This window comes from Lithobates pipiens, unplaced genomic scaffold, assembly GCF_037356315.1.
Source record: "Lithobates pipiens isolate NorthernLeopardFrog02 unplaced genomic scaffold, aLitPip1_a1.2 Scaffold_16, whole genome shotgun sequence".
Taxonomy (NCBI): Eukaryota; Metazoa; Chordata; class Amphibia; order Anura; family Ranidae; genus Lithobates; species Lithobates pipiens.
The window spans coordinates 134,858,998-134,883,451 of NW_027507748.1; the positions used below are offsets into that span (position 1 = coordinate 134,858,998).

The 24,454-nt window shown below is 47.3% G+C and overlaps 1 protein-coding gene across 1 annotated transcript; it reads right to left on the reverse strand.

The window, feature by feature from the left end:
- Window positions 1–11,122: 11,122 nt before the first annotated feature.
- On the reverse strand, window positions 11,123–13,013 carry LOC143984113 (uncharacterized). Its single transcript, XM_077484426.1, has 3 exons — window positions 12,796–13,013; window positions 11,807–12,151; window positions 11,123–11,132 (listed from the first exon to the last, which is right to left on the reverse strand). Exons 1-3 carry the CDS (start codon window positions 13,011–13,013, stop codon window positions 11,123–11,125), a joined length of 573 nt encoding a protein of 190 aa, XP_077340552.1.
- Window positions 13,014–24,454: the final 11,441 nt, after the last annotated feature.

Sequence of the window (24,454 nt, forward strand, 5' to 3'; positions counted from 1 at the left end):
GCCGCAATTGTTCTTCTAACCTTGTTAGGACAGTTAACTGCGTAATGCCCAGAGTCTCCACAATATAGACAGAGGTTCTCCGAATGTCTTCTTTATTTCTCCTGAAAAGAAATGGATCTCTTAATTGCATCAACCTGCATAGGTTCAGCTGTGTCAGAATCTGGAGAAAATCTTGGATCCTTGTGAACAAATTGACTAGCAGGGAAACGCATGCCACCATTACTTCCAAACATTCCCAGCCTCTCCTTCCTCTTTTCTGTAAGCCTCTGATCAACTCGGATACATAGTTGGATGAAGGCTTCAAGATCATTAGGAGTCTCTACTCTGGCAAGCTCATCTTTTACCTGTTCAGAAAGCCCTTGGCGGAACTGACTTTTTTGCGCTGCTGGGTTCCAAGTGGTATCTGCCATCCAACGTCTGAATTCAGCTTTGTATTCAGCAACAGAGCGTTTACCCTGCCGTAAACTATGCAACTTTGCTTCAGCCGTAGCGCAGCGGTTGGGATCATCAAAAACTTGATTCATTGCATCCTCGAAAGTCTGGAAATTATTCAGCATGGCACTGTTTTGTTCGATATAGGGGGAGGCCCAGGCTAGAGCTTCCCCAGTCAGGAGGTTGATAACAAACATTACCTTCTGTCTTTCAGAAATTAATGCAGTGGGTCGCATTTTGGAAATAGATGCGACACTGGTTAAGAAAACCTCTGTAATGGCACACCTAGTCCTAAGTTGGGACATGATCGGGCGCAGATTCAGGTCCGTGAAGCTGGTCATATCCCTGCCAACCTGGATACCCAAATACCTAAATTGGTCAACTCAGCATAACGGTATTGTCGTGTCAGGGTCACGGGCCTGGGGTCTAGAGGGAAAATGTTAGATTTAGACCAGTTGATACATATTCCGGAATACTTACCGAACGTTTCAAAAATCTCTAATGCTGCTGTTAGTGACTCGCCTGTGTCTTGCAGATACACTAGAGTGTCATCTGCATAGAGGGAGATTTTTTCTTCCAGGGGGCCCATCCTCAGTCCCTTCACTCTGTCCAAATTCCGAATCAATGTCGCCAGAGGTTCAAGCGCCAGTGCGAACAGGGCCGAGGATAGCGGACAGCCTTGGCGCGTGCCCCTCTGTAATGCAAAGGGCTCCGACAGCCTGTCATTGGTTTGGATTCGAGCCACAGGCACCCGGTACAGCATGTGTAGCCACCTGATGAATCTAGGGCCAAAGCCAAACCTCTTCAGTACCTCCCACAGAAAGACCCACTCCACTGAGTCAAAAGCCTTCTCAGTGTCTAAGGAGGCGATGACTCGTCTACCGCTGTTAGCGTGCGTCATAGACATATTAAGAAAGAGGCGTCGTATATTGATATCAGTTCCCTTCCCAGGCATGAATACAGTTTGATCCGGATGAACTACCTCCTCCAGGACCATTGACAACCTATTTGTCAGTATTTTTGCCAAAATCTTGGCATTGACGTTTAGGAGAGAGATTGGCCTGTAGGAGGAGCAGTCCAATGGATCCTTACCCGGTTTAGGAATCAAAACCATGACAGCCTCAGTATCAGGGCTCTGCTCGTGCTTTGCGGGCGAATCTGCGTGCGCGCGTGCTCCTCAGGTGCACGCGCGTGCGCAAAGGCCGCGTGTGCGCGCTAGCGCGGTTTGGCACCAGTGGCCCTATTTAAAGGTACAGCTGCATTTGTTCAGCGCTGTTTGTCTGCAGCTTGTACCTCAGACTCCTGTTACCCGTTCATCTGATTGCTATTACTGACTCGGCTTACGTCTGACTCTGCTGATCTCCCCTGCCCTGATCCTGGCCTGCCTGACTCTGTTTATGGACTGCCTATTTGTTGCTGAACCTTTGCTAGCCTGTGACCTTGCCTTTGCTTGCCGTTACTGCCTGATTGCTTATCTGCTCTGACCCGGCTTGTCTGACCAACCCTCTGCTTGTTCCAAGTGTGCTGAGTCTATCCAGGATCCGCTGCTGCTGTTCCTGTGCCGTCTTCAACCCGGCTTGCTATTTGTCCTCCTGCTCTACCTACTTCTGCCAGCTCTGCCAATTTCTGCCAGCTCTGCCAGCTTCTACCAGCCTCTGCCAGTTTCTACAGTTCCAGCCATCCGGAGGACCATCTACACTGCCTGCATCAGCTGCTGCATCCAGCTCAGACACTCATACCCCGCTGCGCTCACGGGACCACTGTCTTCACTCCAGTGGGCCCTGAACCAGAGTCGTAAGAGAAGTCTTCTTCCACCAAGTCAGGCTCACCACCCAGGTACCTAACACTCAGACATGGAATCAGGGAGTGCCTCTAACTCGAAGAATTGGGCATACAGTGCCACCAACCGAGGGGACAGCAATTCCTGATGTTGGGAGTAAAATTCAGTCGGCAGACCGTCTGCCCCCAGGGTCTTCCCAGCCTGGAGCTGGGATATAGCGGTCTGAACCTCCTCCAGGGTGACAGCAGCCTCCAAGTTAAGACACGTCTTTTCCCCAAGAGTTGGGAGAGGAATATCAGCTAAGTATTCGGATAACTCCTGAGGAGAGTAATCCACCCGGGAGGAGTACAGGCACCTGTAGTATTGGGCGAATCTGGAGTTGATGTCACTAGGTGAGTGCAACAGGTTCCCCACTGAGTTTCTGATGCCGCCAATGTGGGTAGTGGCAAACTGGCCCTTGGCCAGCCACGCCAACAAATGACCGCTCTTGTTGCCATATTCAAATATTTTGTGGGCTGTGGTAAGGAGTGATTTCTGAGTTGTCTCCACTCTACACAATGATAATTGCTGCAGTGCGAATTGCCATGCGTCATAAGTAGCCCTGTTGGGGTCTGCCACATACGCCTCCTCCCCCACCCTGGCCTCCTCCTCCAACTTCTCCAGGGAGTACACAGATCTCTTACGAGCTGCTGATATGTGTGCCACATACTCCCCAGTGGTCCAGGCCTTAAAGGCATCCCAGGTGACCAGAGGAGTAGCAGTGCCAGCATTGTCCAACCAGTAATCACACAGCCCATCCTGTTCTGCCTCCTGGACTCCCTCATCCTCTATCCAAAACCTAGAGAGCCTCAACAACCTTACCCCCGGTGGGGGGGCAAAAGATACCTTGAGTAACAATGGGGCATGATCTGAGATTCCCCTAGACAGGCTGTCAACATTGGTGACTTTTTTTAAGCATAGAGTGGGAAGCATACATCATGTCTTTTCGGGATAGAGTTTTGAATGTAGCGGAGTGGCAAGTAAATTGTTTAGTAACAGGGTTACAGTGGCGCCACACATCCGTCAAAGCAAAAGAGGTGGCCCAATCTGAAAAACCTGGCACCAACGAGACACAGAGTGTAACCTATCCATGTCTGGCATGGAGGTTAAATTGAAATCACCCATCGCTAGAATGTCCTCCACTCCATATTCTATCACCTTCTGCATAATTGTATAAAGTAAAGACGGATCAGCCTGAGGAGGGAGGTACAGCCCCACCAGAACACACGGGTTGTTGGCAATCAATGCGTGGAGAAGGATGTACTTTCCCCCTGGGTCCATCCTGACACTCAGAATTTGGAAGAGCAGTTGTTTACGTGTAAGGATGCTAACCCCCCTGGAGTAAGTGGAATACTTTGTATGGTAATGAGACCCCACCCAAGCCTTTTTAAGGCTTAAGATTCAAGATCCAAGGAAATGGGTCTCCTGCAAAACACAGATGTGCGGTAAGTACTTCTTTAGATAGTTAAATACCAGTGATCTTTTATGGGCAGAGTTTAGACCCTGCACATTCCACGAAATCACAGATATCGGAGCCATGGCATTCTAGCAGGGCATTGGTGTATCGAACAGTGGGGTGTGGGTGGAGCCACTCCAATCCCTCCAGGTGTCAACCAGTCAACACCGGTTGTCCCAGCTCCTCCCATACTGCACGTGATATCGAGATGATCCAGCCATAAAGGAACAAACAATATACAGAACATTTCAAGCTGAATACTATATGTCAAACCCAAATATAAAACCAAACCTTGGTCAGCAACGGCTGACCGCCCCTCCCCCCCACCCCGCAGATCCCAGCCAGCGTAAGATTGCATGTTTCCCAATTTAACGAGCCCAAAGGCCACCATCATCTGGGAGGCGTGCATGTATTGCACAAGTATCAGCAATATAGCAACCTCAGTGTCCTAAAAGTAGGTAGAGATAAGTGTGGGATAGTTTAAGCTCAAAAATCATGACACAGAGGGAGCAAACAGAGTTCCCGAGAGGTGCTGCTATGTCATTGTAACTGAGACATATGGATCTCCTGGACAAGCCAGGGGCTTCAAACTTATGCCTTACTGTATCAACAAATAGGGATGTGGTAACCCAACAAAAGTACCACAGGCAATCTGCTCCTTGTCTTTCTTATAGACAGGTTAAGCCATCAGTGAAGGAGATAGCGGCCACCTCCATGCTAGTAGACAGGGGCAAATCACAGTGACAAGGTATATGCAACAGCATGTCTACCAACATGATGCCTCCGCCCAAGAATCTGGCAGAGAATGTATGAGTGTATGAGTTTTGCATGCATGCTGTCAGTCAACGGTTGGTGTTGGAGGTACCTCCGTGTAGAAGAGTAGGTCTGTCAAATTTCCCATGTATTACCGCAGCTTTGTGAAATGAGTAGTAACATCTTGAAACTGTTAAACCAAGGAACGTAGACATCCGGAAGAACAAATAGAGTTATTGTAGCTCCATGAGAGTTTTCACCCCAGCGGGGGCATCACAGCTGCACAAAATGTCACCCCTGTGGGGGCACCGTTTCCAGCCAGCGTGTGTCCTCCCTTGGGGTAGTGAAAAAGCTAACCATCTCCCCGTCGATCACGCACAACTTAGCGGGGAAGAGCACACTATACTTAATTCCTTTGGCGCGGAGGCCAGCCTTGACTGCATCGAATGAGCACCAGAGCTTTTGGGTTTCGATGGAAAAGTCCGGAAACAGCATCAGGCAGTTGTTCCTGTATGTCAGCTCTCCGGCAGCTCTGGCCGCTCTAAGCAGTTCATCATGGTCTCTAAAGTTGAGGAGACGCATAATAAAAGTACGAGGTGGAGAGCCTTGTGGGCCTGGTTGCGGTGGAAGTCTGTGCTCTCTCCACCGTAAAGTATGGGGATAAGTGAGCCGACGGGAGGAGGGAGCGAAGCAGCTCCTCCGCAAAGACCATGGGGTTCTTAACCTCTGCGCCTTCTGCCAGCCCTATGATGCGGAAATTGTCCCTTCGGCATCGGTTCTCTGAGTCCTCGGCCCGATGTTCCAACAATTTCACCTTGGATTGCAGAGCGCGGATCGCTCCCGTGCTCTCCCCCACCGTGTCCTCCACCAGACCAATACAATGTTCGGCCATCGTTAGCCTGGTGCGGACTTTATCCAGGTCTTGCCTAATAAGACCCACATCCATCTGCACCTCCTCGATCTTGGATGTGAGGGCCGCCTGGCAGGAGACAACAGCCATTTGGCAGGTAGCAATTGCAGCCATGACCTCCCCGGGGGAGAGGCAGCCAGTCCCTCCCGCGTGTCTGCTTGAGATGCCATGTGAACGCGGTGCGGTCGCTCCCTAGGCTGCTGCCTGGTGGGACTGGGCTCCGGCGGTATATTCAGGGGAATTTGAGCTTCTTACCCCTTTTGCCCCGACTGGCTGGTGGAGAAGGCATTCACCAAGGTTCGGTGCAGATACTGGGCTTCTGGTGACCCGGCGTAATGGGTTTTAGGAACACTGAAGCAGCAGAGCTCTGAGGCACGCGTCTGCCCACACTGACATCTTCTACATATTTTTGGTAAAAAAAACAAATCATAATAAGCGGATATTGGATTATTCAAAAGATATAGCATCTACAAACTAGAGGATAGATTTTTGTAATTTTTTTTACTAGTAATGGCGGTGATCAGTGATTTTTATCATGACTGCGACATTGTGGCGGACAGATCGGATACTTTTGACACTTTTTTGGAGACCTGTGACATTTATACAGCAATCCGAGCTAAAAATAGCAATTATTTACTGTATAAATGTCATTGGCAGGGAAGGGGTTAACACTAGGGGGGAGATCAAGGGGTTAACTGTGTTCCCTTAGTGTTCTAACTGTGGGGGGGCTGGGACTGACTAGGGGAGGAGACCGATCAGTGTTCCTACTTAGTAGGAGCACACAATCTGTCTCTACACCCTTGAGAGAACCAGGATTTGTGTGTTTACACACACAGATCCCGATTCTCGCTCTGTCACGAGTGATCTCGCCTGCTAAAGCACCTTAAAGAGCTGTCATACAGCTACTATGGCTCACACAGGGGAGCCAACCTGCCACAGTATAACTGGTCCAGAAGGTTAAATGTAGCCTTTCTACTGAGAGGTAATTTCCCCCAAACAAGCATAAAAGGAGAGAACATAGGATGTTAGACTAACTCGCTTGTGGGCTCTCAGTAATCATAGCCAGGGCTCACTCTATGAGGGTTTAGGCAAGAAAGAAAAATGTCCCACTCAGAATCTATTACTAGATGTGGGAAACTCTTCTGCTGGCTTGATGGAGCACTTTATGTTGGTGCACATTGGAGGGGTAGTCCTTTTGTTTGATAAAAGATGACACTTCCCCAGAAATAATAACACAGCAGGCAGAGTTCACCTTTAATAAAGGTGATAAGTTGGGAAGTCACTTTAAAGATGACAAGAAGGTACAAAAGGTTATTCAAACTGAAGACACTTAAGGCAGAGTTTAGCAGTAAGGTGTCCCTTTAGGTGTAGAACTTTACTTGTGGAACTTGTGGCTTCCTTGGATAGAAAAGACCTTAGGTAATATACATAAACAGTCCCTGCCTAAGCAGGCAACAAAAGGCATTATGAATGATATCCTATGTGCATTACTTCAAGGGATGGCTAGTGTGGACAGGCTGCAGCAATGATTGGGCAACAGAGCTAGGCCACAGCAATGATTGGGCAACAGAACTTATGCCTCTATGTGGCAGTCTATGTTGTGAAAATCTTGAACTCGAGTAACTAGCAATAATGACAAAGTGAGCTTGTAGCATGTAGTCTGTCAAATAAATTATTTTTTTACATCAACTATTTTCACACCAACTCTCTGCTGCTAAAAAAAAACCCTGGGGAAATTTCCTGTGTTTTTGTAGCAGTGTAGTATGGGTTAAAAACCTTCTTACCCATTGCTTTATGTAGCGATGCGAAACATTGGCATTGATGCTGCTCTCTATGTCCACCTGCTGATGTAGTGGTGCAGAAGGCAATGACAAATCTGTTTGTCGGCAGGACTGACTATCCTGCCTCTCAGTATGATCAGTAATCTGGCAATCTTCTCTGCTTTCCATCTCAATCCGTTTTGGCCTGTGGTCTCCTGGATAGCCTCCATTCTCTCACATGTCCTGTCTCTTTCCGGGTCTTCTCTTCTGCTACAGGTTCCCAGGCTTTCCTTTTTAAGTGCCCCTGCCCCTGTTGCTCACTCCCATGGGATTTGTAGTTCTCTTCCAGTATATCTGAATGGAAAGGCTCTACCTGCAGCATACAAGTCCAGCATTCTTAGCATGGCTGTATTAGTTACAGTGACCAATAAACTGCAAAGCACTGCCATCCTGTGGCCATTTTATAATCTGCAATCTGTAACCATCCAGTGTGTTACATTAAATTTGCCTAGCAACCTACTCTACGTGAGGAGGGTACAACATATATTTTTAGTTTTAGGAATAGTGCAGGTTTTTGATACTCCCCACTGCCGGGGATAAGAAACTTTGGAGTTGGGAATGGCACCTGGAGTGCTGGATAATTCTAACAGGCTATATTGTCAGTGATCATCCAGCCATGATCGTGATTTGGATCTGCTGAACTTTAAGGCCCCTTTCACACGGGCGGATAGAATGGTGCTTTTAGCTGTGGATTTTCTAGTTTTCCACCGCAGCCAAAGGCACACAATGCTTTCCTATGGCCCTGTTCACACACAGCGTTTAACTGCGATTTCGTTACGTGCGGTGCGAATAGAAAAAATAGAATTGTATGCGTCCAGGTGCGATGTAGCGCAGCTATAAGCACATAACCGCAGGTAATCGCAGTCTTTTGTGTCAACTGCGGCCAGCAGCGTGAAAGAAGAAAAAAACACCCGGAAGCACATCCTAATCAGCAGGTGTACCTGAGAAATGACACAGGAAGTTGAGAGGGATGAAAGGGGAGAAGACAGCATGGCGGCAAGAGACATCTCGCACGAGCCCATCATCGCACTGGTGCATGCCCGACCAGAGTTATGGGACTCAGAATGCCCAGGATATGCAGACCGAGTGCTGAAGAGAGCAAAGTGGGAGGAAGTCTACAAATATGTCACACCGAACTGGGACGAGATGTCTGCAACTGAACAGGATAACCGAGGTGAGTGCAAGGTTTGTTGTGTTTGTGGTTTGTTGTGTTGTGTCTATGCAGCAGGGTACACATGCATCCTAGTAAAGATTTTACCCCCTAATGACCAGGCCATTTTATAGCAATACAGCACTGCGTCACTGACAATGCTGCAAACAAACTAAATTGAATGGGAAATCAATGGTTGGGGTCTTCCCTATAGTGTTGTCCGGGTGGGAGGGGGCAGATCTGTCTCGACTTTTGTCCCTAACGTGTTATGTTTTTTATATATTGCAGGAAAGGAGGTTTATACACGTTGGAGGTCCCTGCGCGACCGTTACAAAAAAGAAGTCAACGAAGAGAAGGCTGCGGAGAGAAGCGGAGCACCCTCAACTCGTCGCAGGCCTAACCCCCATGCAGAGGCTTTGTCATTTTTGAGGCGCACCACTGAGATGTGCGCGTAAGTATATCCATTTATTTTACTTAGCGATTTGTGACCAGTAAAGGCATATTCATGTTTTTTTTTTAAACGTGTAATCTTTATTGTTACCAAGAACTGTGTCAAGTGTCCCTGTGAGAGCAAGCGCAAGGCGCGAAAGTTCGTCACCATCACCATCAGGAGACGCAGACACCAGTCAAGAAACCACAGAGACAGTGTCATCCCAAGAATATCATCCATCCACTCAAGAACCTGCGGCATGTATTTTAAAAATGTCACAATTTCTGTCCACAAAAAAACGTATTACTTACATTTTGAAAAGGAAGCTGGTGTTGGCACAAATGTTGGAGAAACAACAACAGCTTATTTTTGGGCAAAGTGTGACTTGTTCTTCTGGCTTTGGAGGTCTTCAGTGAGATCAGGTTTTTGCGGCAAAACAAGTACCTGTGTGTGATCTATTCTAAACAGGTGCTGCAATATTTGTACAAGCCTTATCATCATCATATGCTGTTCACTAAAGTGTGACCTCAGTATCAGATGCATAATCTATATATTCTAACTATTGCAGGCAAATCCAGATAGGAGAGTCCGGTCTACTTCCACCACCCGTCGAACACGCCTTACTCAACAAGAGACACCTTTTGAGGAATATTTCAACCGTATCATTGAAGAAATGAGAAACCAATCACAAAACCAGGCCAAAGATGATAAATTCCTCAAAATCTCAGACCCAGATGTTATGTTCTTGAGAATGTTGCTTTGTGTAATCAGGGAGATTCCTGCAGATAAGCGCACTGAGGTCAGGGGTGATATACATGCCTATTTAACGTATATTGTGTCCGCTTGCAAAAGAGCAACGCCCATATCCTAAATTTCAGCCATGGGCTATGGGTTTTAATTCACCTAGTGGCTCTTTCAGTAGACCAATGCCCAGTCAGCAGTGCCATGACACAACATCTGCCATTAACCCTTATGCAGGACCCCCACCACTGTATACACCTTAGCAATCTAATCCTGGTTACAAAAAGGATGCATGTGCAGCCACACCCAGTGTCTTCACCCTCATCTTCCCATTCAGGATCACCCGTAGATGTTGGCAGTGAACCAAGCCATTCTTCTCTGCGTAACCCTAATTATCCAATTTATGAAAACTTATAGTTTTGTCCTTCTTATTTGTTATTCCTATGGCAGTGATATGACAGTTTTATTTTTCTTGTTGTGTTAATGTTACTTAATGTTTTACCTACACTACTTAATGTTTTACCTACACGAACTAATGTTTACAACCAACCCCAGATTCCTCCATCTACACTGAACTGTACGCACAGAAGAATCTCCCACTGTCCCAAGCTTATACATGTTGCTACTTGGCCCCACTTGCTCTCACAATACCTGAACTTTCTGATTGGGTGCTAGCATTGTTTAGGTTGAGAGCCTTGGCCCAGTGAGAGATTACCCCATCTACACAGTGGAGTGTACATGGAGACATCTTTTGCACTTTCTCCATCTAGCCAAATATTTCAGAACTGTTTACCGCACTCAGTGCCCATCTTTGGCCCCTTTCACACGGGGCGGATCAGTAATGATCTGCCCCGTGATGATCCACTCGCTCAGCGGGGATCGCTCCGTTGTCCCCGCTGAGCCGGCTGCGGACAGGGCAATCTCCGCACACTGTGCAGGGACCGCCCTGTCAGCTGTCCGCTCTCCTCTATGGGGATCGGACGAGCACGGACCGTCTGTCCGTGTTCATCCGATCCGCTCTGCAGACGGATAGAATAGGATTTTCCTCCGTCTGCAGAATCGGACTGTTGCGGAGGCGGACGATATCGGGTGTCTGCGGATGTGCATCCGTAGACACCCACTATTGTCCGCCACCGCAATTGTCCGATTCTGTAGACGGAGGGAAATCCAATTTTTCTAGCCGTCTGCAGAGCGGATTGGATGAACACGGACAGACGGTCCGTGCTCTTCCGATCCCCATAGAGGAGAACAGAGAGCTCACAGGGCGGTCCCTGCACAGTGTGCCGGGACAGCCCTGTCTGCCACCGGCTCAGTGGGGACAATGGAACGATCCCTGCCGACCGAGCGGATCATCACGGGACGGATCATTACTGATCTGCCCTGTGTGAAAGGGGCCTTACAGCACTTCAGGAATACTGTAACCTTTTTTTTTTTTTTAGGGGGGGTAGTGGGGGATATTTTGTGGACTCGTTATCTGTTGCACTTGAAATGCAATACTTGAAACTAAAAGGAAATTTTATATATATATATATTCCAAAGGAATTAAAAAACAGTTTTCTATACTTGCAAGCATTCAATGTTTTTGTAAGGTTTGTCTATTTTTTATACACCCTATGCATAGCTAGATAGAAATAAAAACAATTTAAATTGTTGAAAATTGTCGACTACTTTATTTAAGGCAAACGTGAAAACTGACACAAAAACTTGAAAACTGTGATGAAAAAACTTTGACATGTAAGGTCCATGCAACACCGGTTAAAAATTTACACATAGTCCAATTGCCATGGCAGCTGTCCATCTTCACTCAAAAAGTAATCAGTGAAATGTTCACGGACTTGTAGGGCCTTATTACTTGGACGAGTGCCAGTAACATGACCTATGGGTTCCTCAGAAACAGGGGTTTCGGTGGCCACGATCTCCTTACCCCTCAAAAAATTGTGGAGAACACAACATGCTAGAACCACATTGACGGCATGATCAACTTCTAGATGCATGGCTGTCATCAAAACACGCCATTTGGCAGTGCAAATGCCAAATGCGCACTCAACCATTCTTCTAGCTCTGCTGAGTCGATAGTTAAAAATTCGCCTCCTGGCAGTGAGACCATGCCTGGTATAGGGCCTTAGCAGGTGAGTAGATAAGGCAAATACCTCATCTCCGAGCACTACAAATGGAAGATCTGGTCCAGTAGTACCAGGGAGAGGCCTTGACTGTGGCACCTGAAATTCACCATATTGAAACCGCTGCCCCATTACGGAATTTCTGAAAATTCTAGAATCTCCAGAACTCCCATACACTCCAACATCCACAGCGATGAACTTCATATTTGCATCGCTGAGTCCCAGAAGCACAATGGAAAAGTATTTCTTATAGTTGAAAAAGCGGGAACCGGATTTTGGAGGCTTGATGAGCCGGATGTGTTTCCCATCTAATGCCCCAATGCAGTTTGGGAAGTTGGTCTTCTCCCAAAATTCCTCCGCTATTTCCTCCCACAGACTGGATGTTGGCTCCGGCATGACTGATGTTTTCAGTTCTTCCCATATAATATGACAGGTATCGTGCACAATGGTGGATACGGTGGAAATTCCCATCAGAAATTGATGATGGAGGGAGGTGAAACTGGCACCAGTGGCAAGGTATCTGCAATACAAAATTGATAACAATTCAGAAAATATAAAATATAGTAAAATAAATAAAATTCAAAAAAAATAAAAAATCAATATACATATGGAGTTCTACATGGTAACAAATAAACATCAGCATCTATATAAGCTGATGACTTTTAACACATTGCAGCCCAAAGATGAAACATCCCTCGGCTCTGGTAGTAGGTGCTGCCATCCAAACAGGAAGCCTGGTGGTGGGTTGGTCTAGTACAAAATATTATTTGGTGGTACCTTGCTTGTTAATGCAAAATTCTGCCTTTGTGTTCAGAGCTCACCTACATAATTAGAAACTACTGAAATTTGATGACGTTTCCTATTTGCAAAAAATAAAACTGACTGTGCAAGGCACGATAGATAGTTTTCAAGGATAAAAAATAATGGTAATGGTAGTAATGTGCGAAAAATCGCTGTTGTGATATAGATTAGGTCATAGATTCATCTATATATATATATATATATATATATAATTATATATATATATATATATATATATATATATACACACATATACATACACACACATACATACATACATACACACATACACACTATTGCCAATATTGCCTAAACCTGCATGTACATGATTTTAAGCATTTGTTCAACATATGGAAAACCTACCTTAAAGTAAGTAACAGCCGTTCTTCTGGACTAATGCTTCTTCGCATATTGGTCGTGGTTCTGGTCAGGTGTCCTCTAACAAGTCCCAACAGCTCATCGAAGCACGCCACCGACATCCTTGTGTAATTCTGGAACTTGTCCCCATGAGTCCTCAGCTCACCGAACATGAGGGCAAAGTAGCCGATCGATAGGGATGGACCCAGTAACGACGAGGACATCGCCTACTCTGGATCGCTCTTCTTGTCTTCATCCTCATCATCAGCAAAATGAGCACTGCAAGCAAACTACCCATATTTGCATTCATTTTTTCAAAAAACTCTGGCACAAAACTGAGCACTCCTCTCCCTGCAAAACTCCAACACACACTCAGCCAAAGAACAAAGAAACAGGTTTAAATACAGAGGACCGCAATGCATCATGGGTACATTCCAGGGAACAAAAACATAAATAAATAAAAGGGTTGCTATGGGAATAAAAACTGCAGTTAAACGCATAAAAACGCACGTAAACGCAGGTAAGCGCACTGTGCAAACGCAGCTGATCGCTGTGCCTGGAGCCTTGAATTTTGCAGAAAAAAATAAACATGATAAACTGCGGCAGAACAGCCGTCCGTGTGAAAGGGGCCTAAATAAATCTTTCCTTTGCCTTTTCTGTTCCTGTATCAGAAACCATGAAATCAGACCGAGACAGAAGTACAGTTAAATCACACTTGTTTAATAATAAAAGTAAATAGAACAAATGTAGTCAAAACATAGCCAGAGTTCAGGAACTGGAATGGCTAGTCAGACAAGCCAAACATCAGAGAGCCGGAGATGAACATAGTAAAACAGAAAGAAGGATCTGGAGCCAGAAGGGATGTTAGGCCGCGTACACACGCGGGGACTGTTCGGCCAACTTTGTCCGCTGAACAGTGTTTCGGCGGACAGTCCGCCCGTGTGTGGGCTTTCAGCGGACAGTTTCAGCGAACAGTCCGCTGAACAAGGTTTTTCGGAAATTCCGAAAAACTGTCCGCTGAAACTTTGTTTCCAGACATCACTCGCGAGTAATGCCACTAGATCTGGTATTGGGGCTATATGCCTTTCCAGCTCAACCCAAGGTGGTGAATCTATAGTTTTGAACCAGTGTTGGAGTTGGTCCAGTCTAGATGCCCATAAATAATCAGAAACTTCTATCAGTCCTACTCCACCTACTCGGTTATGCGGAATCAGGTTGCTAGGAGAGCAGCGAGCTTTTTTACCATTCCATATGAATTTCCACAGAGTAGTAGACAAGGTTTTAAGGAAATGGGTTGGGATAGGTATAGGTATGGATCTGAACATATACAATATGAGAGGGAGAACTAACATCTTACATGCTGCCAATCTGCCCATCCAGGATAATTCGGTCTTGGCTATAAATTTGAGCGTTTCATCTATCTTTAGAAGCAATGACTTAATATTGACGGAGACTAGAGTTTTCGTGGAATTAGTAATTGTTATACCTAAGTAGGGTATGCCATCTTCTTTCCATACATATGGAAGAGTGGTTCGAAGTTGGAGTTTGGTACGTTTGTCAATTCCTAAATCTAGAATCAATGATTTGGCGAAGTTAACTTTATAGTACGAAATCTCACCAAAGTTTTTTAAAGTTTCATGGACTAAGGGGAGAGATCTGGTCGGGTTCGTCAGCATCAGTACAACGTCATCGGCAAACAGGTTAATAACGTGGTTACGAGATCCAAACACGTGTCCAGCAATATCGGCCTGGGATCTAATGGCCTCCGCCAGAGGCTCTATCATAAGGTTAAAAATGGTTGGAGATAATGGACACCCCTGACGAGTGCCATTAGAAATAGGGAAAGGTGTAGAAAGCATTCCAGCTGTTAAGACTTGGGCGGAGGGATTGGAATATAAAGCCAACATTGCGTTAGAGATAAAACCTTGAAAGCCAAATTTTTGTAGAACTTCCTTCATATAACACCACTCCACCCTATCAAACGCCTTCTCTGCGTCTATGGAGAGCAGCAGAGAAGGAGTTTTAGTTAAATTAGCATAATGAACAATGTCAATAATACGTCTTGTAGCATCAGAAGTTTGTCTCCCCCTGATGAAGCCCATCTGGTCACTTTTAATTAAAGAAGGCATAAACTGATAGTCTAAGGGCGATAAGTTTGGCGTAGATCTTTATATCTGTGTTCAGGAGAGAAATAGGTCTAAAATTACTAGGGGTAGTGGGATCTTTACCAGGTTTGGGTATAGTGGTCACGTATGCTTTTAACATTTCATTTGGAAAGGATGCTGAGTGTGCTGCCTGTGTGAACATCTTTTGGAGATATGTGGAAAGAATAGTGGAAAAGGTTTTAAAATATTCATTATTTAGTCCATCAGGACCTGGGGATTTCCCATGAGGGAGTGAAGTAATGACTGATATTATTTCATGGTTTGTGAACGGTGAATTCAGCAATTCAAGCTGTGATTCGGAGAGTTTAGGGAGATCTAAATCTTTGAGAAAATGCTGTATTTTGGGAACAGTGGGTTGAGGAGTGTGGGGGTCGGTGTTAAGATTGTAAAGCTCACTATAATATTGTGCAAATTGGTTTGCGATTTCTTGAGGATTGATTACTTTATGAAGGGATGTAGGATGTATCAGATGGGAAATCCTAGTTTTGGTGCGTATTGCTCTAATCCATTGGCAAGGTATTTACCTGCTCTATTCGCACAGGCATAGGTACGTAACTTCAAACGTCTAAGGTAGAAATCATAGTTTTGGGCCAAGTGATCTCTCAATTTTTCTCTAAGAGAGGTTATTTGGGTAGTCCGCTGGTGAGAGGGAGATGCTTTGTTGAGGGTTTCTAAATTGTGGATATCGAAAGTAATGGAGTCTATGGTTGCAGTATACTTTTTTTTAGCTCTAGCTCCTAGCTGGATAAGGACGCCTCTAATAAACGCTTTGTGGGCGTTCCAGAGTGTGAAGGGACTCTCTACTGAATGTTCATTTTGTTGGAAATATGTTTTAAGGTTTTTAGAAATCAGTTCTTTGGTATCGGGGTCCTGTAGTAATCTAACACTGCAGCGCCAGATGGGTGAAGAGGAAGAGACACCCTTCTCATGAATAGAAAGTGATATGGCAGAATGGTCAGACCACGTAATATCATGTATCTCAGAGGATGAAACATTTTGTAAGGTCCATTGATCGGACAAAAAAAAGTCTATTCTGGAAAAAGACCCATGTACATGGGAGAAGAAGGTAAAGTCTTTCTCGTTGCCATGTGTGCATCGCCAGACGTCGTCCAGTTTTTCAGAGTGCAGGATCGTATTTAGGCAGTTGTTGTTGTTGCGTTTAGCATTAGAAGTGTCAAGTTGTGGGTCAACAATGAAGTTAAAATCGCCACAAAGAATGAGACTGCCGTATTGGATAGGTTGTATTTTACGGAGTAGTCTATTTAAAAACCGAATCTGTCGGGTGTTTGGAGCATATAAAGATACAATGGTGTACGGTTTAGAATTAATATCACCCTGAAGAATAATATAGCGACCATTGTCGGCTGTGATGGATTTCTTGAGATGGAAGGAGACCGTGTCACGGATGGCAAGAAGGACACCTCCGCTTTTTTTATTCGGGTTATTTGCCAGGAATATATGTGGGTAGTTTTTATGTGTACATTTAGGATGGTTGTCCTGTTGAAAATAAGTTTCTTGTACACATAAAATATCCGCTTTTAATTTCTGAGCTTCTGTCCACAGCGAGTAGCGTTTCACAGGGTGGTTGAGGCCTTTGGCATTAATGGAAACAAAGGTAATGGTCATTTTTCAGGTAAGAAAAAAAGAAGTGTAAGTGTACTCACAGAATCCTTCGAGAATTATTAGAGTCATCTGAGCTCCAGGCGATTGACAGAAGAGATGCCGCTATGGTATTTAGAGATGTAGTAGAACAGGGGATGAAGAGTCCATCACGTGTAGGTCCAGTGCTAATGGAACAAAGGGTGTAACCACAAAAATAAACAATAACATATAGAACAATAAAAATAGAATCATATAAGCGATCCATATGCAAACAAAGCTGCAAAAATGACAAATGTCAGGGGTAAGAACAAGGAAAGATGAAGAAATCCTTGTGCCCAGGGAGAGAACATATTTGTCAACGGTGTGTGATTATTTACTGCCATCAGTGACATTTTTGGGGGCTCTTCTGTGTGAAACTACTTGCCACTCATCCGGAATAGGGCGTAGTTGTGTTGTAGGTGGTTCCAGAGGGTTTTGTTGTGGAAGTATGCCCCATTGACGCAGGAGTGCGATACCTTCAGCTAAAGTAGTAACTGTGTGCGTGGTACCATCATGTGAGATGGACAATTTCGCTGGATAACGCCATTTATGTGGTATATTATGGTTGCGTAAGGCCTTAGTGATGGTTGCCAAGTTTCGGCGCAATTGCAGAGTATGTCTTGATAGGTCAGGGAGGAGGATCAATTCAGCATATTGAGATATGTTGTTGCCTCGAGTACGAAACGCAGTCATAATTTGTTCCTTGATATGATAGTAATGCATCTTGAGCAAAACATCCCGAGGGGTACCTTCAGGTAGAAATGCTGGCTTGGGGATTCTGTGAATCCTGTCAATGGTCAGATCCTGAGGAGATAATGTGGGGATAATGGTGGAAAATAGCGTGTGTACATACTGCAATAATTGGTTTGGAGGTATGGCTTCAGGAATACCTCTGATTTTAATATTGCACCTCCTAGAGCGGTCCTCAAGGTCTGCTACTTTACTCTTTAGCCATGTTATTTCTTCATCATGGGATTTGTGGGCCTCTACTAAAGTATTGAAAGAAGTTGTGCATTCCCCTATGTTACGTTCCATTTGGTCCACTCTATTACCTAGTGCCAATACTTCTCTATGGCAGTTAGTGATTTCTACAGTGAGGTCAGCTTGTATGGAGGCTTTGAGTGACATAAGCATCTCCTTAAGGACCGTATCTGAGACCGGACGATCGGATGTGGGGTAGGCCGCAATCAGGTCGGATGCCGGTGGATGTATAGCGTGGCCTATGGGAGCGGATCCGCTTACCTCCATGTCCGCTCGGTTTACCTCAGGAGAAGATATCCGTTGCCTTTGTTTGGCTGGGCTTCTAGTCGTGGGGCTATTCGTTCCTGAGAAGGAATCGCTGAGGGAAGTCGTTCGGAGGTGAGATTGTTGCGAGGCCTGCTCTTGATTTTCAGTCACGCACGAACCGGCGCCATTTTGTGAGATTCCGTGCGCCTTGAAAAGGTTCGGAAGTTTCCGCGGCGGTTGCTGACTCTTTCTATTTTTTGGCATCTTCGGTAGAAGCGAAGGTGTCTACCCTACGTTATGGATAGGTTTATGTGGAAATATGTCACCAATGGAGTCGTTATAGAGTTGTTCTCTCAGGTGGTCGAACGGAGCTCTCAGCTCAAGCGTCCATCTTAGCGCTCGGTCGCCACGCCCCCCCTGGATAGGCATTTTTAATCGTGAAATGATTGAGACCCCTATAATCAATACATGGTCTCAGTTCACCACTCTTCTTCTTCATGAAGAAGAAACCAGCATCAGCAGGGGACGAGGATTTGCGGATGAAACCTCAAGAAAGTGCGTCTGCATCATACTCCTCCATGGTATTATCCTCCAAGACTGACAAAGGGTAGAACCCAGCCACGAGGGGATATGGCACAAAGTTGAAGGTCAATTGACATTTCATACGGCCAGTGTGGAGGCAAACTAATGGCTTGACCTTTGTCAAAGACAGTGCTAAAATTGTTGTACTCCTCCAGCAGGGAGGAGAGTGAAGAGGTGCACAGGACCTTGGCTACCTTCTGGAAGCATGTCTTACTGCATTGTGGCGACCAGGAGAGAATCTCAGCACAGAGCCAATTAAAAGAGTGGTTGTGCCTATGTAACCAAGGATAACCAATAACCAGCAGAAACTTAGGTTAGGAAAAAACTTGAAATTGGATTATCTCATGGGGAAGAGCCCCTACAGCCATGGACAACGAAACCGTCTCATGAGTCACATGGGAAGGCTGTAGAGGTCTCCTGTCAAGAGCCTCAATTGGCAAGTGGAGTGTCACGCAGCTGCAGCGAAATCAAGTGCTTTGATACAAAGGCATCATAATGAACAGGCCTGCAGCCCCAGAGTCGATTAGAGCCTGTATCTCGACTGACGACTCAGCCCAAGAAAGGGTGACTGAAACCAGGGGCTTATCCTTCTGGATAACTGGGGATGAAACAACGCCACCTAAGGTCTGTCCATGACAGAACGTTAAGGTTCAGGCATTCCCTGGACGGGTAGGACAAGACTTCAAAAAGTGACCTGCCTGATCACAATAAAGGCACAATCTCTCCCTCCTCCTAAAGGTTCTCTCATCCGCAGATAGAGCTCCTCTGGACTGGACGGTTTAAGTAGGCAGGACTAACAAGCAGGATATCAGCAACAGCTGAGTAACTGTGGAGAGATAGGAGCTAGAAATGAGCCAACAGCTGAGCAGCCAGCTCAGAGAAGGAAGGGCTGAGCACAGCCCTGACACCCTGTGCTTTGAGACCTTCTGATGCAGGCCCAGGTTGGGGTAAACATTGCTTTGTTTACAATCATTCTGTCTGTCTGCAGTGCAATGTAGAGAGTTGTGTTTAGAGACCAAGGTTGGAAACAACACTAGAAGCTAGCTGCTCCACATTCCTCTGTGATTCAGCATCTTTAGTGCTAGGAATCTAATTTAATAAAGTGTATACTGCACTGCACTGGTGTCATCTATAGAGATACAGATCACAGACTGCCAGAGGGCAGCACTGTATACGCTTAGCTAAGTCATACCCATCAGGAGAGGGTAGTTCATTAACTTAAAAGTTGAAATTAAAGTACTGTACTGAACTGCTACCCGAGGGACCCCAGCCACCAAGAATCCCGGAGAGATTCGCTGCTTTTTCAAGCAGATTCCAGCTCATTCTGTTGGAGCCATAGTCTCAGCTCCGCGGGGCCCTGCACGTGGCACCTTGCGGGAGGCCCCTCACCGAGAAGATTTACCTGGCTCCCACAGCTCCTCTCCACAGCCCGGCGACTGCCGTGAACCATCGGATCGGCCCCAGTGTGGGATGTTCTCCGGGAGCCCCGCTGCACCTGTGGACATGGACCACGATATTCGGGCCCTCCTCCAGGCGACGAGGACGGACATAGAGGTGCTGATCCTCTGCCTCGAGGAGACCCACCGCATGGATATACAGGAGGTGCGGGTAGAAGTCTGCAGCTTGGCGGAGCGTGTGACCATGGGTGAAACTTCGGTAGCCTCGTTGGAGGGACGGGTGCTGGCATTGGAGCAAGCAAGGGACCAACACCGGGATTCTGCAATTACTTTACAGCTCCACCTGGAGGACGTTGAGGACTGGAGCCGCCGCTCCAATGTGCGGCTCCGTGGCATTCAAGAGTCCTCGGGGTCGGACAGCTTAGGGGACGTGGTGCTGGGGATTTTCCACACACTGGTGGCCAACCCTGAGATGACATTCGAACTGGATAGAGTCCATAGAACTCTGGGCCCTAGATTGGCGGATCCGACAAGGCCATGGGACGTCGTATGCCGGTTTCACCGCTACGTCCAGAAGGAGCAGGTCCTCCAGCGGGCGTGGGAGCATGGCGTGGTGGATCTGGAGGGCGCACAAACACAGATCCTGCCAGACCTTTCAAGGGCCACGCTGCGGTGCAGAGCCCTGCTCCATCCCCTGCTGGACCTAGCAAGACAGCGCGGCTTCACTTACCGTTGGGGATACCCCCTGTCGGTATCATTTTGGAAGGAGTCCTCCTCCTTCACGCTCCAGGCTCTATCGGATCTCCCAGCTCTGTTCTGGTTCTTGGGTATGGAACCAATCCCGGTTCCAGACTGGCTTTAGCTACTGCCTCGCCCAACTGGCAGGTCGGGCACCTTCCCGCTCAATGGTCCTCTACCCCGCCGCCACCAGCGCCTGGGAGGAAGACGGCGCTCGGCTTCAAAGGAGGCTCAACGTGAGTAACTTGAGGGATGCCCCTCACCCCCCCAATTACCAGCTCTGACTTTCACCCCCCTGCCCTCTCTGCCCCGGTCATCTGGCACTCTCTGACTCCCACCTACTCCTGGTCCTTACCAACATTGACTTCCACTGCTCCCGGGAACACACTGGATGACCTGTCTATTTATCCTACCTGTGAGAGTCACGGGCATCCCCCTGCCTGACACCGCCCCCCCTTGGAGGTTTTCCCTCTCCCTGTTTGGGTGGTCCCTGCCTCCCCATGGTTACTCTTCGCATACCCTGATGATGATGCCGGAGAGACACCATTTGACAGGGCACGGAGCTGTTGTGCTGGTGGAATGTTCCATTGAAGGGAGGGGTGATGACCCTAACCCACTGCCAGCCAGTCTTTTCATGTACAGTCCTGGGCAGCTCATCTTCCCCTCTGGAGTCCTGACCATAAAGGGGAGGAGTTACGCTTTACGGGGTCTGGGGGATGCCTGGTGAGTTGTACTAGAAGGGCTTGACGTTTCCATCTGTGTGTCCCCCCCCCCCCGGTTGCCACCCTGGCCCCCACCCTGGTTGACTTATTCATTTTGTCTATTTGTCAATTGCCACCGAACCCCACTGGAGGGTTTACTCCCTACTTTTTGTGCGGCCCTTGCCTCCCCCTAGATGCTCTACATAGACCCCGTTGACGATACAGGAGAGTCGCTAATTGGCGGGCCACAGGACCACTGTTCTGGTGAATTCTCCCGTTGGAGGGAGATTTGGTGACCCCAGCCCCTTGCCTGCTGAATTTTCCACGCACTAACCAGGGCTGCTCTTCTTTTATCCTTCTGTGGTGGCGATGGGGGGGGGGTGGGGCTGGGAGTGTACTAAAGACCTTGATATTTTTGTATGTATGTCCCCTCTCCCCGGCCACCCCCCCTCTTCCCCGCCCCTCTCCCCCCTTCCCTCCCACCCTTCCCTCCTTCCCTCCCCACCGCCCTCCCCCCCTTCCCATCCCCTCTTTTTCCCCTTCCCATCCCCTCTTTTTTCCCCTTCCCTCCCCCTTTCCCCCCGGGAGGGAGTGCAAGGCACAGATGATGGAGTTGGGGTAAAGAGAGAACATTCTGCTAAAGGGGGCTATGTATTTGTTCGGGGGCTGCATGTATTTTTGTGGTATGCGATGGGGGGGTGGTGGTTCCCACTCTGTGATGTCTTTTGCTGCTGTGGCGGGCTCCCTCGAGCACGCCCATGATTAGGACGAGCCGAGGAGGCCCTTCAGTGCTGATAGTTCTGTGTTCTAACTCTGTTTTGATCATATTATTGTCTTTTGGTTCTATGTTTTTGCTAATTGTTCTTAATTTACATACCGGTATCAGAAATGACACTTACCACTGCCGAGATTGAGGGGACTGAGATGCCGAGATTGAGGGGGCTCCCTCTCCGACCTGTTTATCCACCAACCTTCATAGGGCGCGCTTTAAACCCAGTGTACTTCTGGTAAGCGCTTTAGCATAATTGTGCTATCTTAGTGTACCCTTCCCTTACTATTAAGTGTGGACGACCTTCCTTCTCCTCCCCCCTTGGGTTTTGAGGCCCTGCTTCTCTTCCCCCTTACCTTCCCTTCCTTTTGCCCTTCCTCCCACAACCTACGTTTCCGCCCTCCATTACCTACCCCATACCTACCTTGGTCTGACTTTCTTTACTTCTCTTTGACGTCCTCCTCCCCCTCCCCGAGACGCGATGGCAGACTCTATTAAGGTCACCTCTTTAAATGTTAAGAGACTGAACTCCCCTGGAAAATGGCGAATCCTCCAGCGAGAATTGCAGACTTCCCACACTGATGTGGTCTTTATTCAAGAAACACATTTTAAAACTACTAGCCTCCCATTCCTACGGTCGCGATCCTTCCCCCAGGTCTATCACTCTACTAACCCCTCCTCTAAGACCAAGGGGGTCTCCATTCTGATCTCTAGCAGGCTCCCCTGGGTCCTCCGGGATTCTCTGGTGGACCCTGGGGGCCGATATCTTTTCCTTAAGGGCCACGTTGGAGAGCTCCTTTTTACCTTTGCTACTGTGTATGCTCCTAATGATCACCAAGACACGTTCCTCAGAACTGCCCTCTACAGATTACGTGACTTTCAGGAGGGCCAGCTGATATTAGGTGGGGACTTTAATGTACCCCTCTCCCCATCGGTGGACACTTCTACCTCTTGCACTTCAGTCCCCATTTCGTCAAGAAACCGGATTACTAAATGTCTACTGGATGACCAGTTAGTGGATGTCTGGCGTCTGCAACACTCAGGGGAAAGGGACTACTCTTTTTACTCTCCCCCTCACAAATTATACTCGAGGATAGACCTCTTTTTGATTCCACATGACCAACTGCATTTGGTGAGCTCTTCCTCCATCGGTCATATTACTTGGTCCGACCATGCCCCTGTAGCCATTACCTACACGCTCTCTAGGAACCCCTCACCCAGGTCTCTATTCTGGCGTCTTAATGAGAGTCTCCTCCAAACACCGGAAGTTTTAGTGCATGTGACCAGGGAACTGGACCTTTACTTCCAGGAAAACGAAACGCAGGACTGAGACCCAGGGATAATTTGGAAGGCTCACAAGTCTGTACTCCGCTGGGTATTTATCAAGCATGGGGCGTGCATCAAGCGATCGCAGAATGAACAGCTGGCTAAACTGTTTCGTGAGCTTGCCTCCGTGGAGGCGAAACACAAACATGCTCCTTCACCTCCTAGAGGTTGAGTTGGGGACACTCCGTACCCAGATTACTGACCTACTCCACTATAAGGCGAAAGCGGCACTCCAGTTTTGCCGTAAACTGACGTATGAGTCGGGGGGCAAATGCGGGAAAATCTTAGCCCGGTCGGTTAGGGAGTTGAAATCTGCCTCTTATATACCGCAGTTGACTGATGAGCATGGCCAGAGGGTCTCTACCCCAACTCAGATAGCCGAAGTCTTTGGAAAATTTTACACTGATCTCTACAACCTACCCGACTCAGGGGCTGGACAAGACGATATAGACAGATATGTGGCCGGTTCTGGTCTACCGACCCTCTCACCGGAGTCCTGGGAGTACTTGGAGGACCCGATCACACTGGAGGAAGTCCAGACGGCCGTGGGCTCTCTGAAAGTGGGTAAGGCTCCGGGCCCAGACAGATATACCGTGCAATATTACAAGACCTTTCTCCCTATCCTTGGCCCGCGCTTAGTGAACTTATTCAATACTCTGAGCTTGAGTGGGGATTTTCCTGTGGATACCCTTAGAGCCCACATCTCATTGATCCCTAAGGAGGACAAGGAGCCAGGCTTGTGCAGGAGCTACAGACCCATTTCCCTTCTAAATTTGGACCTAAAACTATTCTCTAAAACCCTTGCCATGCGATTTGCTCACCATTTGCAGTCCCTTATACACATTGACCAGGTGGGTTTTATTCCCACCAGGGAAGCTAGGGACAACACCATTAAAGTGCTTACCCTAGTGCATAAAGCAAAATCATCGGGGACCCCATGCCTTTTTGTGAGTACCGATGCCGAGAAGGCCTTTGAGAGGGTCAACTCAACTTTTATGCTTTCGGTCCTTCGCCATATAGGTCTGGGTGACCGGATGCTGGCATGGATCAGTAAGATATACTCACGACCATCAGCTCAAGTCAAGGCGAACGGGGTGCTCTCATCTCCCATATCCATCA

What these genes read in the sequence shown, in the direction of transcription:
- LOC143984113 (XM_077484426.1), bottom strand. Translation starts at nt 13,013, where the DNA reads ATGTCCTCGTCGTTACTGGGTCCATCCCTATCGATCGGCTACTTTGCC. An exon ending in CGGCTGTTACTTACTTTAAG is followed by an intron (nt 12,152 to 12,795) that starts GTAGGTTTTCCA and finishes TTTGTATTGCAG; the next exon opens with ATACCTTGCCACTGGTGCCA.